General features: G+C 38.5%; 1 protein-coding gene across 1 annotated transcript; it reads right to left on the reverse strand.

Moving 5' to 3' along the window:
* Positions 1-591: 591 nt before the first annotated feature.
* LOC113922735 (cytochrome c oxidase subunit 6C) lies at positions 592-15,400 on the reverse strand. Its single transcript, XM_027595000.2, has 4 exons — positions 15,255-15,400; positions 14,053-14,179; positions 6,547-6,675; positions 592-707 (listed from the first exon to the last, which is right to left on the reverse strand). Exons 2-3 carry the CDS (start codon positions 14,164-14,166, stop codon positions 6,562-6,564), a joined length of 228 nt encoding a protein of 75 aa, XP_027450801.1. The 5' UTR covers positions 14,167-14,179; positions 15,255-15,400; the 3' UTR covers positions 592-707; positions 6,547-6,561.
* Between the last annotated feature and the right edge of the window lie 1,623 nt (positions 15,401-17,023).

Genomic DNA, 17,023 nt, shown 5'->3' on the forward strand with positions numbered 1-17,023 from the left:
ATTAGCTTAGGCTAAAATAAACTTAATTTTTAAAGCTCTCTGTAGTATCACTTTGATCACAAGAAAAAGCATTAATTATTAATATAGGGGGTAAAAGTCCTCCTAAGACCTCCCCCAAAATAAGTTCCCACACTCTTATCATTAACAGACACTACTCTAATACAACTTTTTCTGGACTAGGTATATTATTCCATATCCATAATATATACTATTATGGTATTTTTCTGGACCAAATATATATTCTAACTTACATACACATACTGTTAGCTCTTCAAAAGCAACTGGTATTTTAATTATCTATTTTATCTGGTGGTTGATCCAGCAGGGCTACTCAACAGTGACAATGAAGCCCAAAAACATGTTTTATTGAAAAGATGTTCTCTGTCCCTTCTAAGAGCACAGAGTATAGTGTGGTCTTACCAGGACCAAGAAAGTGCACCTACCAGTATTTCAGTGAAATAAACACCAGAGAAATGAAAAATATCCTAAAACAAAATTTTATCTTAAAATCGTTATCATCCTAAGGTTCATAAACACAGTTAAAATCTCCAACTCTGAATTATCAGAATAATTAAAGACTTACTGTCCAAAGTATTTGTTAGTTGTTTATTTATCAAGACAAACTATTCCATAAGCCAGTATTCGTGTTTCATAGTTCAGAACACAGGTCAGTGACAGACTTCAATGGAACTCAACCCAAAGAAATTCTGTGGAAAAAAACACAGTGGCGTAAGTTAATGACAAGCATTCTCTCTCAATACCTCACCACCGTCACATGACGTCTACTCCTACTAGTGGAGCCTACACTTTGCTCACTCAACCTTCTGCCCAGGAGAAGGCCATTTCAGGCTGTGCAGACTCCAGGTCCATTCTCTGCCAAGGTCTCTGATGATCCTGACCAGTTCTGGGCATACTACACCTTACTCTAATTTCTTGTTTTTCACTGACCAAATCTTGCCTTTTTCTTCCCTCTCAAGTCCACTCTCCCTTCCTCCATTCCCTTCTCATACCCACATACTGTTCTTAAAAGCAGCAGCCCATCTGTTCTAAACAACATTTCTATTCCTGTCTCCAGATCTGTTTTGCTTACTGGTTTTTTTTTCTTACTGGTTTTATGAGAACACAACCTCTAAAAGTAAAAATCTAACAAACATTTACAAATTAGCCTGTTAACATCTGATTATGAAATGCATACCCACTGTAGAAATTGTGAAAATGTCAAAGTTACAAGAAAACAGCAATGTTAAGATTCCATACAGAACCATTAATATTTTCTTGATCTTTTTACCTTTGGTCTTTTTTCTGTGCAATTTTTATTAAACATAGATCACCCTTTATGTAAAATATTTTCTACTTATATGATAATCTCATGTTACTTTATGAATATCATTTCTAATGGACATAATGTAGTAGTCCATGGTATGAAAAACTCATAGTTCCTTATTAATTTTCCAACCATTGGAAATAAAGTTCTTCCTATTTTTTCTAAGTAATACAGTATATACTTTGTGCAAGCATCTATCTGCATTTCAGATATTTCCTTTAAGATAAACTACAGAAATGAACATTACAGAATTTTAAATCAGGCAAAAGTTACTTATGTTCAGTATTATCCTTGAGTCTTTTAAAAAACTAAAGTCCACTGCAGCAGGTCTCCATACCCCAGGAAAGATCATACATACATACATACATACATACATATATAAATACACATACACACACACACCTATGCACACTACAGCTGGAATGCTCATTCAGCATTCCAAAAAGATAGCTGACTGACATTCCCCTTGTCACATCAAATTCACACAAGGGTAGTGGATAGAATCTTTACTTAAATTGTTCTAAATGCTTTTATGCTGAGCTTGAATAAAGTTAAATATATAAACGATGAGATTCCAGAATATGAAAAGTTTCACATGCTTTCAAATTTAGTGGACCTTTCATCAGCACACAAGTCACTTCTTCATAGTCAACAGAACCTTATCCATGAGGCATAAGGACTTTGTGGATATAACAAACCAAATCAGAATCTCTAGAGGGCCACATAGTCACTTATGGACACCTAACTAAACTATAAAAAGAGTCAAAACTTTTTTTTTAAGTACTTCTAAAAGTGCTTTTTTAGTACATTTTCCTAATGCCAATCTAGCAAGCAACAATAGCGTAACGTGAAATGATTCTAAATATAAAAAGAGTTGTGAGAACTCTAGAAACCAGTTAAGAAACTGCAACAACCAAACACTAATACAAGAGAAACACAAAAAAGCAGGAAATTTCATGGAATTGTTTCTCACTCTTGCCTCACCCCCTCCTTGGTGCAACACAACGTGGTCAGGAGGAAACTGCCCGATTCCTGGCTCCTCCCTCAGGATAGAAGGTAAAAAATAAAAATTGCTTGCAACATTCTGACTTGTTTTCACGATAAAAACACTCAACAAAATACTACGAACAAATCTAACCAAGATGATAAAAGACCTACACTCTGAAAACTGTAAGACACTGATGAAAGAAACTGAAGATGATACAAACAAATGGAAAGATACACCATACTCATGGATTCAAGACTTAATATTGTTAAAATGTCCATACTACCTGAAGCAATCTAGAGAGATTCAGTGCAATCTCTATCAAAATACCAATCATTTTTCACAGATTCAGAACCAAAAAATCCTAAAATCTGTTTGGAACCGCAAAAGATCATTAATAGCCAAAGCTATTAATCTTGAGGAAGAACAAGGCTAGAGGTTATCAATCCCAGATTTCCAAAATGTACTACAAAGTTATAGTAATCAAAACAGTATAGTACTGGTACAAAAACAGACACAAAAAAGACTGATGGAAGAGAATCCAGCCCAGAAATAAACCCATACTTCCATGGTCATTTAATCCACATGACAAAGGAGGCAAGAATATACCAGGGAAGAGACAACTCTTCAATAAATGGTGCTGGGAAAATTGGACCACTTTCTTATGCCATACACAAAAATGAACTCAAAATAGATAAAAGACCTAAATGTAAGACCTGAAACCATAAAACTCCTATAAGAAAGTATACACAGGGGCGCCTGGGTGGCTCAGTCGTTAAGCGGCTGCCTTCGGCTCAGGTCATGGTCCCAGGGTCCTGGGATCGAGCCCCACGCATCGGGCTCCCTGCTCTGCGGGAGCCTGCTTCTCCCTCTCCCACTCCGCCTGCTTGTGTTCCTGCTCTCGCTATTTCTGTCAAATAAATAAATAAATAAATAAATAAATATCTTAAAAAAAAAAAGCATAAACAGTAATCTCTTGGATGTCAGCCCTATCAGCATATTTATGGACATGTCTCCTCAGGCAAGGGAAACAAAAGCAAAAATAAACTATTACGACTACACCAAAATACAAAGCTTTTGCACTGCAAAGGAAGAGCATCAACAAAATAAAAAGGCAACCTACTGAATGGGAGAAGATATCTGCAAACCAAGTATCTGATAAGGGGTTAATAAAAGTATATAAAGAACTTAATACCAAAACAACACCAACTAAAAATAGGCAGAGGACCTGAACATTTTTCCAAAGATGACATACATGGCCAACAGACACATGAAAAGATGTTCAATATCACTAACCGTTAGGGAAATGCAAATCAAAACTAGAATGAGCTACCACCTCACACCAGTCAGAATGCTAGAATCAAAAAAAGAAGAAAAGAAGAAAAAGAGAAGAGATAACAAGTGTTGGTAAGGATGTGGAGAAAAGAGAACCCTGGTGACCTGGACAAAAGAGACCAAATTGGTGGGAATGTAAATTAGTGCAACCACTGTGGAAAACAGTACAGAGGTTTCTCAGAAAGTTAAAAATAAAATTACCATATGATCCAATAATTCCACTACTGGGTACACACACACACACTGAAATATTACTCAGCCATAAAAAAGAATGAGATCTTGCCATTTAATGCCACAACATGGATGAACCTACAGGATATTATGCTAAGTGAAGCAAGTCAGGAAAGACTCATAAATATAGAGAACTGGGTGTGGGATGGGAGAGGAGCAGGGGATGGGTAACACAGGTGAAAGGTTTTAAGAGATACAAACTTCCAGTTATAAAACAAGTCATGGAGATAAAAAGTACAGTACAGGGAGAAAAAAATACTCAATAAATTAGGAACAGATGCAAACTACAGCAACATAATAAAAGCCCATATATGAAAAGTTAGCACAGCTAATATCATACTCACTGGTCAAAGCCTGAAAGTTTTTTCTCTAAGATCAAGAAAAAGATAAGGATGCCCATTCTTACCACTTCAACAAAGAACTGGAAGTCCTAGCCAGAACAATTAGACAAGAGAAAGAAATAAAAGACATCCAAATTGAGAGGGAAGATATAAAACCATCTCTGTTTGCAGGTCTTATATGCAGAAAACCCTAAACGTAGAAAACCCTAAAGATTCCATACAAAAAAAAAAAAACTTAGAGGCGCCTGGGTGGCTCAGTTGGTTAAGCATCTGACTCCTGATTTTGGCTCAGGTCATGATCTCAGGGTTGTGAGATCGAGCCCTGGGTCAGGCTCCATGATGAGCATGGAGCCTGCTTAAGATTCTTTCCCTCTCCCGCGCCCCCCAGCTTGTGCACAAGTGCGCACTCTAACAAACAAACAAAAAACCTGTTAGAATAAACTGAGCAAAGCTGCAGGGTAAAAAATCGACACACAAAAGCCAGTTGTGTTTCTATCCAATAACAATGAATAATCAGAAAAAAAAATAAGAAAACAATTCCAATTACAATAGCATCAAAAAGAATAAAATACATAGGAATACTTAACCAAGAATGCAAAAGACCTACATACTGAAACTACAAAATACTGCTGAAAAAAATTAAAGACATAAGTAAATGAAAAGGCATCTCATGTTCATGGAGTGGAATACTTATGATTGCCAAGATGTCCCTAAAGTGAGAGCTACATAATATAATGTAATCCCTTATCAACATCACAACAGCATTTTTGCAGAAGTAGAAAAATCCATCCTAAAATTCATATAAACTATCAAGGGACCCTGAATAGCCTAAACAATCTTGAAAAAGACAACGAAGTTGAAGGACTAACACTTCCTAGTTCCAAAACTTACTATAAAGCCACAGTAATCAAAATAGTGTGGTACTGATATAAAAACAGAAATATAAACCAATGCAACAAAAAAGAGCCCAAAATAAACCCTCACATATACAGTCAAAAAATTACCAACAATGGTGCCAAGACCATCTACTGGGGAAAGGACAGGCTTTTCAACAAATGCTGTTGGGAACCTGGATATTCACGAAAAAGAAAGAAGTTGTACCCTTTTCTTACCCCATATCCAAAAATTAACTCAAATGGATCAAAGACCTAAAACTATAAAACTTACAAGAAAATGTAAGAGAAGTTTCATGACACTGGATGTGACAGTGATTCTTGGAAAGGACACCAAAAGCACAGGCAACAACAAAAGTTACACAGACCCCATCAAAATTTTAAATGTCTGTGCAAAGAATACAATCAACAGAGTGAAAAGGTAATCTGTAGAATGGGAGAAAATATTTGCAAAATCATATCTGATAAGCGGTTTGAAGAACTACAACTCAACAACAAAAAAACCCCAAACTGATTAAAGCGGGTGAAGAATTTAATTAGACATTTCTCCAAAGAGGACACATAAATTGGGCAATAAGCATGAGAAAAGATGGTCAACATCATTAGCCATTAGGAAATGCAAATAAAAATCAAAATCCAGTACCACCACACACCCATCAGACGGCTACTATGGGAAAAAAAAAAAAGTATTGGCAAGCATGTAGTGAAACTGGAACCCTTCTGCACTTGATAGAGTATAAAACGGTGCAGCCACTATGTTAAACAGTACAGTGTTTCCTTTCAACAATAAAAACAGAACTACTATATGATCCAGCTGCTCCACTTCTGGATACATACTCAACAGTATTAAAAGAAGGGGTTTTAAAGAGATATTTGCACACATCATAGCAACATTATTATTTGGGATGGGGGGAAAGGGAGAGAGAGAATCTTAAGCAGGCTCCACACCCTGCTCCATCTCACAACCCTCAGATCATGACATAAGCTGAAATCAAGAGTCAGACATTTAACCGACTGAGCCACCCAGGCACCCCTAACATAGCAACATTATTTACAAGTCAAAAGGTGGAAGCAATCCAAATATCCACCAGAGGTGAATTAATAAGCAAAATGTGGTATATACATACCATGGAATGTTATTTAGCCTTAAAGAAGGAAATTCTGACACATACTGTAATGGATGAATTCTGAGGACATTATATTAAGTAAAATAAGCCAAATACTATAGCCAAACAAATACTATATGATTCCACTTAAATGAAGTACTTAGAGTAGTCAAATTCAGAGACACTAAGTAGAATGGTGGTTGGCTAGGGGATGGGGGGAATAGAGAGTAATTCAATGGGTCGTTCTGCAAGATGAAAAGAGTTCTGGATCTATGTATTTTACCACAATTTAAAAAAAATTTTTAAACAGTAATTCAAACAGCCACATTACCTTTACATTCCCAAATCACTTTGCACTCTGAAAGATACCAGCCTTCTTCATCTCCTCAAAATCTTTCATGGAATCATAATTTCTGTAGAAATCTGCATATGCCTTCTTTCTTGGTTCGGCCACAGCAAACTAAAAAATAACATATCCCGTTAGAGCTTATTCTTAAAACCATTAAAAATAATATCCAAAGACAACATAAATTATGTTTGTGTTCACCTTTAACTTGAACTCTGCAGTTCCTAAGACAAAGGTTGGAGGCACTGACACAGATGCAAGGGAAGATAAAACAGCCTCATGGAAACTACTCAGCAAAAGGGGCCTTCCTTGCCTGGGGATGGATTATTCCTTTTGCTGGGTGTGGGTATGCAGACTGGTAAGAGCCAAAGGAAGATACCCAGAAAGCTAAAAGGCTTTAGGGAGAAGACAGATAGCAGTCTTCCCTCTAGCAAAACCTAATATCCCCACAGCTGAGACATGCTAATATATTCTGGATCAATTTAAATTATATTAACTTCAAAGGAGTGAGATCAATTCTGTACCCATTTGCCTCTGAAAGACACAGGAAGCTTTCTATCTGGCAAGAACAGTTCTGGATGATTTACACTTCAATCTGATTTAAGCCCTTAGAATATACATTGACCTGTTTTACACAGGAGGAAATGGGACTCAGAATTTAAGTGACCCAATTAAGGTCTAGAAGAAGCACTAGGTGGTAGGTGGGTTCAACCAGGATTCAAACCCAGGTCTGTCATCTGGCAAAGGTTATATTTTCCACAAAATACTACCTAGCAGATTTCAATGTGTGGGTTATAATCCAAAATCAAATCCCAACCTGCATATAAAAACCAGTAAAAAAATTCTTCAAGTGCCAATCTACTTCCATTAAGGTACTGCAGAAATACATGGAATCATGACACTTGGTACTAAAACTTGACCAGTTTTACTGCCTCACCTCCTATGAAAATTCCCAACTTCTTCCAATAAGACCAAGAGGCAGGAGCCCCAGTGCAACCCTCTGAACTGAGGCCAGTCTGTTACCCAGAAGGCGACTGAGCATTTCTTGTTAAAACAAGAAAAATATTTTTCCTTTTAAAAATATGGCAGACTAAAATAAAAGGTTCAGTGAACCCAAAAATAAAAGGATATGCATGTTATAACCCCACCTATTTTGTTTTGTGTTACACTTTAAACTTTTTTAAGTCTGAAAAATCTGGACTTCAGCAACAAAGAATACAAACTATCAATTTAGAGTGACACCATGAGTTACTTGAAACCCATAAAATCTATATATGAGGCCTTACACAGATAAGCAAATACCTGAAGATTTAGGATATGTCTAATTTATTTAACAGTAATTACCTACAGAAAAAATCCATTCAGGATAAGCACTGCTAATTTGCCTCAAAATCTAACCCGTATTAATGAATTTAAGCTTAGCAAATTAACTTAATCAAAAATGATTTAATGGATGGTGACTTTATATAAGTACAGAAGCTGATTAAAATTGTGAAAATCAGTCAAAACTAAGAACAAAATAAAGGCCAAATCTTCAAAAGCACTCAACACTAACTGGGTAAGGGAAATGAAGGAAGCGAGCATCTACCAAGGGAACCAAGTTTACACCCGCCTTATTCTTTGATAAGAATCTGGATTCCTCGGTGTTTTGCGAACCTACCTTCCTTCCATTCAAACACTAACTATACACAAACACTGACTAATCTACCAAGCAAAATTTAAAACTTTCATTCAGAATAGACTACTGGTCTGACATGGGCTCTTAATTTAGTAGAAGAGACACACCCTGAAGCAAGTATTACTTAAAATACAATGTGCCAAATAATGTACAGTCTGGTACAAAATGACTGAGGACCTAGCAGGACACAACCAACCCATCTGGAGGAACAGGCTGCAACTCCAAAAGGAAACATCTGAGTGGGCCTTGAGGATAAAACGGAATTTGCCACACAATGAGATGAAAGACATTCCTGTTGTGTACAAACCCATGGGAGAAAGCAGAATTTTCGAACAGCGGCTAGTTATGAAGGGCTGGGTATATTAGGACTGCTGGGAAGATGATGGAAAGGCAGAAAGAGCTAATCAGAAAGTATCTTAAAATCAAGACCAAGTTTCAGCAAAGCACTCACAACCCATTTGTAAGTAATGAAACCAGTTTAGAAAACTGCAGCCAGTAGTTAATGTATTTCTTACTGTAAGTCAAGATTTTGAAAGCCGCTGCACACTGAGCATGCAGGAACTCAAAACCATAAACAGATCCATTCTAGAGGCTAAAGTTAAAAGCGACAAGAATCTATACAAGTTACAAAGGCCTCAAGTTTGATAGTGACAATGAGAGCAAAGAAATGAGTTCCCCAAATTCCTCTCCTTACTCCCACTTCATTTACTCATCCATCCATCCATCCTTCTCCCACAAACATTTATTTCATGCCCACTACATGCCCAGGAGCAACTATCTCAAGGAGCAAGTAAAGGGTTTACTTTTTTATGCCTGTCTCCTCATAGGGTCCCAAAGCACAGACCCCTTAGTGCTTTTGCTCAAGTTGTTCTCCCTCCCCTTAGCACTTCAAATTCACCCTAACTTTCAAGTCACAAATTCAGCCTGCTCTATCAAAGAGCTATGACCCAAAATACCCCACACCCACTGAAAGAAACACACAAAAGCAGCAATCAACTACCAGAGTATGGTTCACCTAGTACTTGGAAGACAAGGTCCTTCTTGCCCTTCATTCTTGCACACTGTGTATAAGTTGCTCCAGGAACAGCTCTGAGAAATGAAATGTCCTTTTGTTTATATTCTATCTTGCACTAATACCTAATTTTTTCACCCAACTTGACTCTTAACTTCTTTAAAGACACATATTTAGAGGTATATACAATTAGTATACTCCAAAGCACTCTACAGCACCTACCACTGTACTAAATTTCAGACACTACATCTTATTCAACAGATACTTTTAAGCATCTATTTGTGTGTCAGGCAAGTGACAATGGGGTGCCACTGTGAACAAAAAAAGGCACTCTGCCCTAAAGAGGCTCACAGTCTACTAAAAATAGAAGGACTAAACCAAAAAAAAGTACAAAGCACTACAAAGCTCTAATTCATGGGCCATTATGACACATGGTCATAAATACATGTATTATCATAAACATTTTTATAGAAGAAAAGCTGTAAATATAACATGAAGACTTTAAGAAACACAAAGCGCATAAGAGTATTCTGGGAAAAAAGTGGAGTAGGAACACCAGGAATCTCTCCCCACCTACACAACAACTGCACTAGCACAATCTGTTTAATGTTACTATCATGAAACTTTGCATCTCTTGAAAGCATACAATTTCCAGAGGAAGGCTTAAACTGTAAACTGTGGTCAGGTTAATCTTTCAGCTTTTAGCAACTTAACAGCTACCCATTCCCCATCTCCAAGGTAGGCAGCTGTGCAAGTGTTCCTGGAACACCTTACACACAGCTTTCTGGAACGAAGATGGGCAAGAAGGACCCTCTCCTCCATATACCAAGGACCTGTACTCTGATAGCTGATTGCTGCTTTTGTTCACAGAGGGCCAAACAGGCTGGTGGCCACTGCTGTTGCACTCCCCCTACAGTTGCAAGCCTCTTTTAATCAGGTGAGTAACTTTCTGAGGACTTAAAAGGACAGAGCACCTTTCTTCCCCTCTCTTCATTTTTCCCATTTTCTTCTTTTGGGAGCCAGACATTCAAGACTAACACATTCAAAGGCATCTACACATACAATCCTCACAGAGATTGCAGAATGGATTGAAAAATGACCCAACAAAAATGCTGTCTGCAACACACTTATTCCAGATTCAAAGACAAAAATAGACTGAAAGGGAAAGTTTGCAAAAAGATGTTCTATGCAAACAATAACCAAGAGAGTGGGAGTGGCTTTATTAATATCAGACAAAATAGACTTTAAATCAAAAAAGATTACGAGAGAAAAAGAAGGACTTTAAATAATCATAAAAGCTTCAATACAGTAAGAATTTATACAATTAGAAAAATATACTCACCTAACACACCAGCAAAATATATAAAGCAAAAACTGACAGAATTGAAGAGAAAAATAGTTCTACAGCAACAGCTGAAGACTTCAATACCTCAATCTCAATGAAAGATAAAACCACACCAGACCTAAGTAAGAATATAGAGGACTTAACTCATTAAACCAACCAGATCTAACACATATACAAAAAACACTCCACCCAACTACAGAATACACAACCTTTTTTTTAAACAACAGTGATTTATCTATTATTAATTTATTTGAGAGAGAGAGAAAGAGACTGCACAAGCGGAAGGAGAGAGATAGAGAGCAGCAGACTCCCCTGCTGAGCAGGGAGCCTGACAGGGGCCTTGATCCCAGAACGCTGGGATCATGACCTGAGCTGAAGGCAGACACTTAACCGACTGAGCCACCCATGTGCCCCCAGGATACACATTCTTCTCAACTGTACATTGGATACACTCCAGGATAGACCATACATTAGGCCATACATTAAGTCTCATTAGATTTAAAAAGATAGATATCATACAAAGTACGTTCTCTGATCACAATGGCATGAGATTAGCAATCAGTAACAGAAGGAAAACTGGAAAATTCACAAAACTATGGAGGTTAAGCAACAAACTTTTAAACAACCAATGGAACAAAGAAGAAACCACGAATGAAATCAGAAAATATTTAGAGACAAATGAAAAAACAAAACACACCAAAACTTACAGGACACAGTGAAAGGAGTGCTAAGGGGTTCTGGAAATTTTTAGCTATAAACACATATATTAAAAAACAAGAGAGATCTCAAATCAACAGCCTAACATTACAACTTAAGGAACCAGAAAAAGAAAAGATAAACCAAAAGCTAGAAGGAAGGAAATAATATCTTATTTCCTTATTATTCCTTTAGGAATAATAAAGAGATCAACAAAACAAAGACTAGGGGGAAAAAGAAAAATCAAGAAGGCCAAAAACTGGTTCTTCAAAAACATCAACAAAATTGACAATCCTTTAGCAAGATGAACTAAGAAGAAAGGGGAAAAGATTCAAATTACTAAAATCAGAAATGAAAGTGGACATTACTGCAGATTCTACAGAAATTAAAAGGATTGTAAGAGAGTAGTATGAACAACTGTACACCAACAGACTGGATAACCTATATAAAATGGATAAATTCCTACAAACACAAAACTTACCAAGACTAAATCACAAAGAAAGAGAAAATCTGAATATAACTATAAGTAGTAAAGATACTGAATCAGTAGTCAAAAATCTCCCAACAAAGAAAAACCCAGGACCTGATGGCTTCATTGGTCAGTTCTACAAAAAAAATTAAAGAATACCAATCCTGAAATCTTTCCAAGCAAATGAAGTGGAGGAACACTTAACTCATTTTACCAGGCCAGCATTACCCTGATACCAAAGCCAGACAAAACATTACAAGAAAACTACATACCAATATCCCCTATGAACATTGATGTAAAAAAAAAAAAAAAAAAAAAATCCTTAACAAAGTACTAGCAAACTGAATTCAGCAGCATATTAAAAGAACTGTACACAATTACCAAATGAGGTTTATTCCTAGAATGCATGGATTGTTTAACACACAATGGTCCATCATACAAAATCAATGTAACATACACTGACAGAATAAATGAAAAAAAAAAAAAAATTTCAATTAATGCAAAAAAGCATTTAACAAATTCAGTATCCTGTCATGATAAAAACACTCAAACTAGGAATAGAATGAAACTACCGCAACATAACCCGTAAGATATCCACTTTTGTCACTTCCATTCAACACAGTACTCTAAGTTCTAGCCAGAGCAATTAGGCAAGAAAGAGAAATAAAAGGCATCTAAATGGGAAAGGAAGAAGCAAAATCATCTGTTTACAGATGATATATGTAGAAAACCCTAAAAATTCATACAGAAAAAAACCTGTTAGAACCAATAAATAATTCAGCAAAGTAGCAAGATATAAAATGTCAGACAGTACTACGGAAAACAGCATGGTGGTTGCCTGAAAAATTACATAGAATTACCATATGATCTATCAATTCCACTTATGGATATATATCAAAAAAAACTAAAAGCAGGGTCTTGAAGAGATACCTGTATCCATGTTCACAGAAGCATTATTCACAATAGCTAAAACATGGAAGCAACTCAAGTGTCCATCAAAGTTGAATGAATAAGCAAAATGTGGTACAGACATACAATGGAATATTTGTTTTTAAAGATTTTATTTATTTGACAGAGAGAAAGAACAAGCAGGGGGAGCAGCAGGGAGAGGGGGAAACAGGCTCCCCACTGAGCAGGAAGCCCAATGTGGGGCTCCATCCCAGGACCCTGGGACCATGACCTGTGCCAAAAGCAGACGCCAAACCAACTGAGCCAGCCAGGAGCCCCATACAATGAAATATTACTCAGCCTTAAAAAGGAAAGAAATTCTGACATATGCTACAACATGGATGAGCCTTGGGGTCATTATACTAACTGAAATAAGCCAGTTAAGAAAGACAAAATAATATATTATTCCACTTACATAGGTACCTAGAAAAGTCAAAATAAGATACAGGAAGAATTATTTCACAGACTGGATGGAGAAGGGATGGGTTTATTATTTAATGGGTACAGTTTTAGTTTTACAAGATGAGTTATGGAGATGGATTGTGATCCAACATTATAAATGTATTTAATACCACCAAACTGTACACTTAAAGGCTAAATTTTATGCGTATTTACAATACAAAAAATTTATTTAAAAAAAAAAAACAAAGGGCATAATGTTAAAATCCACAGAAGACACAGCATTAAAATGCAGTTCTGTGGCAACAAATTCTTCAAGCTGCCAAACACTGCCTTCCCCATCGCTCTGCTTTAATAAAATTATATCCTGTGTTACAGGCTGAATTGTCTTCCAAAATTCATGTGCTGAAGTCTTAAGTCCCTAGTGCCTCAGAATGTAACAGTACTTGGAGATAGGTCTTTAAAGAGATAAATTAAAATGAGGTTTGTAGGGTGAGTCCTAATCCAGTATGACTAGCATCCTTTCAAGGGTAAATTCAAACAAAAACATGCCAACACAGAGACCATGTGAAGACAAAGGGAGAAACTCATCTACAAGCCAAGGAGAGAGGTTTCAAGAGAAATCAATCTTGCAGCCACATTGAACTTGGATTTCTAGCCTCTAGAACAGTAAATAAATTTCTGTTGTTTAAGCCACCCAATTTGTTGTACTTTGGCAGCCCTAACAAACTACTACAGCTTCCTTTAATGATGGAGGACAAGCTATCTAGGGAGTATGAGATATTTTCCTGTCACACTGAGGTAAGTGGAGGAAGGGGAAGGGAGCACGTTAGAGAGGGAGTTTCTTTAAAAGATTCAGAACTACTTATGAAAACACATTTTCAAATTTAAAACACACATTTCTGGACCAAATATGGACCAAAGTAAAAATCAAACACACGTACCTTATAGAAAGCTGCAACCCCCAGGGATACAGCGAACGCTCCAACAATATGAAATCGCAGACGCTTGGCCAGAAGGCCTCGCATCTGAGGTTTCGTCAAAGCACTGGAAGTCATGGTAGTTATTCTCCTTGACAGGTAAAACAATAATAAAAACAACTCTGAGAACATAGTAAGATATCTAAAGAACTCTTACACGTAATGCACTTTAGTACCTAGAGGGGCACAGGCATGACTCCTCCCACAAAGCCTAATGTGTTTTTTTTTTATTATTATTTTTTAAAAGCCTAAGGCGTTTTAAAGGCTTAGCCTGCTTCAGGGTCCCCGCCCGCCCCCCAACTCTGGCACGCTGAACGACTACCTTAAATAAGCAAGGTCACTGCGGCACAATAGGGAGCAAAAACTACAAACAAAAATCTCCCAATCACAGTTAAGATAAGCAGTGGCTCTAGACTGCCAAGTGCAAACGTATTCACAGCCATCTGCTCTTCTGCGAACTATCAGTTCATTATTCCCATTTCATTGACGAGAAAACTAGGGCACACGGAGATGACGTGTAACTTTTCCAAGGTCACGGGGTAAACGATTTAAACTCGGGCAGGAGCCCAGCCGTGGCCTCCAGGGCCCACCTAGTGACCGCCGCGCAGTCTCGCAGACCTTCGGTCAAGGAGGCGGGAGGGCTGGGGTGGAAGGGCCATGCGCGCGCTGGGAGGCTGCAGGACGCCCACCTTCACCTCCCCGCTTTCCAGCTTCTCGAGTCGAATCACCCACGTTACCACACAGCGAGAGAGCACCGACCGCGCGAAGCTGCTGTTTGCCCTACTTTGCCCCTTAGCCTCACGACCCTCTGAGGAAGAAACCACCCCTCCCTTTTCACCCTGGGGCCAGACACGTCAAATGACCTAACCAAGGTCACACTGACTGGGGAAGAAACAGCGGAGACCAGGCCCGGGCCAGCCGCCTCCGAATCCTAGTTGCTTCCTCCGGGACCCTGCAGCCCACCCAGCCCCCGGGGGCCCCGCCGCCTGCCCGCAGCCTTCCTGAGGCCGCGGCGGGGGCGTGCAGGGGTCGACCCCTGTGAGAGGTGAGGCTCCCCGACCGCAGAGATACGGGCACAACTCAACTCCAAGTCATAGCAAGAGCAGGCAACGGAACGCAGCAGTTAGGTGAACCCTGAGGAAGGACGCAAAAGCAACACGACTCACCTCAACACCAACCTCAAACCTAACGTCCTCCCTAACTGATACAGAAATGGACGGCGTTCCAGCAGCGCGCAGGCGCAGAAGTAGAAGCCGCGGAAAGGACCCGCGACGGTGGCCGGAAGAGTTCAAAAGGCCTCCGGCTCGGCTCCCGACTTTCAGAGCTGAATTTAAGTGTGTGGTTAGTTTCTTCCCTGTAAGACCTTGCAGTAAAGGCTTGACCTTCTGAGCCAGTTTCCTTAGCAAATTGGAGATATTAATCTTACTCATATACAGAGTTGATATGAGTTTATTAGAGAATACAAAGATATTTAGTATGTAATATTTTTAAATGTACCTTACAAATACAGTACAAATCATCCTGGGCCCATGCAGTGCACAAACCATGTGCTACAAACCGTCATTTTCATTATTAACTACTCTTATGTGAATAATCGTTTGGTTTGGGTAAAGGGTGAGTAAGACAGCCAAATTCTAGGAGCTCAGAGCCCAGCCAATGAGACGGACGTAAACAGATTAGTTTCAATCTCAAGTGGGGGCGCTTCTTTAGAGACGTGACCCAGCTACTGCAGAAGCACTAACCTGGTAGAGCTGAACAAGTTCTAATGGATGTATGGGGGGGGGGGGGGCGTAGTAAAAGACAAGTGTTTTAAAAGAAGGCAGCTGGAAGTTGATGGAAAGTGGTGTGTAAGGGTAAGGCACTTGTACCGTAGTGGTGTCAGACTTGGTATTTACTGAAATAACCTGGATTTAGAGTGTTAAGTCAACTCAGCAAGCGCTGTGGAAGACGCATTAGGATACAAAATATACATGGTATAGATTTGACACATATTGATCGAGCATTTACTATGTACCAGGTTCTGCTATATAGTAGGACAAATCTTCGAGGAGGTACATTCTTGTCAGGGAGTCTTTGTTCTCAACAGACACTGTCTAGGATGAAACCTTTCGACCAACAGAAAAGGTGCTAATTGAGGGTCCAAGTGGATTTGTACCTCAGGAACATTCTTTTCAGATCTCTTACCAACCATCTACCCAGCTAAAAGTCTTTACATGGGATTTGCCCAGGTGGTAATGTGTTCCCATTTTCTTTCTATCCCCACTCCCACAAATGGCCCAGAGAGCAAGCAGTAAATTTCAGAATTCGTAGGGATTGTTGTGTGTTGAATAATTAGGGAAAGCTTTAGGGAAGTTATGGAAGAGATGGAAATGGAGCTGAGCCTCAGTCTAATGGAGAGACCTGGGGAAGTGGAGAAATCTAAGAGACAAAATTGGTCAGAAGAATGTGGCAAAGACAGACACACTCAGGGAAGAGAGTCTGGCCAGGATGGAGTGCTGAGTGGTGGTTTAGGAACACTGGATGGCAAGAGAAGCACAGGGCCAATCATAACAATCCAAGGTGACACATGAATAGAACCTGAATGACAGGAGTGAATAGAGAGGATGGCTTATGTGGGTTCTGTTCTAGAGCCTATCAGACCTGGATTTGAGTACCAGCTCATGACCTCCTGGCTGGCAAATTTCTTAATCTTTCTCAGTCTGCTTTCTTCTCTCTAAAATGGTATCCTTTTTACTTTAATTACATATGTAACCCAGCATGCTATTTTATTATTTCAAAATACTATTATTTCAACATGTAATCCATATAAACCTTATTAGTAAGAGCTTTACATTCTTTTCCCATCCTAAGTCTTTGAAATCTGCTATGTATTTTTCAAGGATAGTACATCTCAATTTAGACTAGTTACATTTCAGGTTCTCAAAGGCATTTATAC

This window comes from Zalophus californianus, chromosome 4 (genome assembly GCF_009762305.2).
Source record: "Zalophus californianus isolate mZalCal1 chromosome 4, mZalCal1.pri.v2, whole genome shotgun sequence".
Lineage (NCBI taxonomy): Eukaryota > Metazoa > Chordata > Mammalia > Carnivora > Otariidae > Zalophus > Zalophus californianus.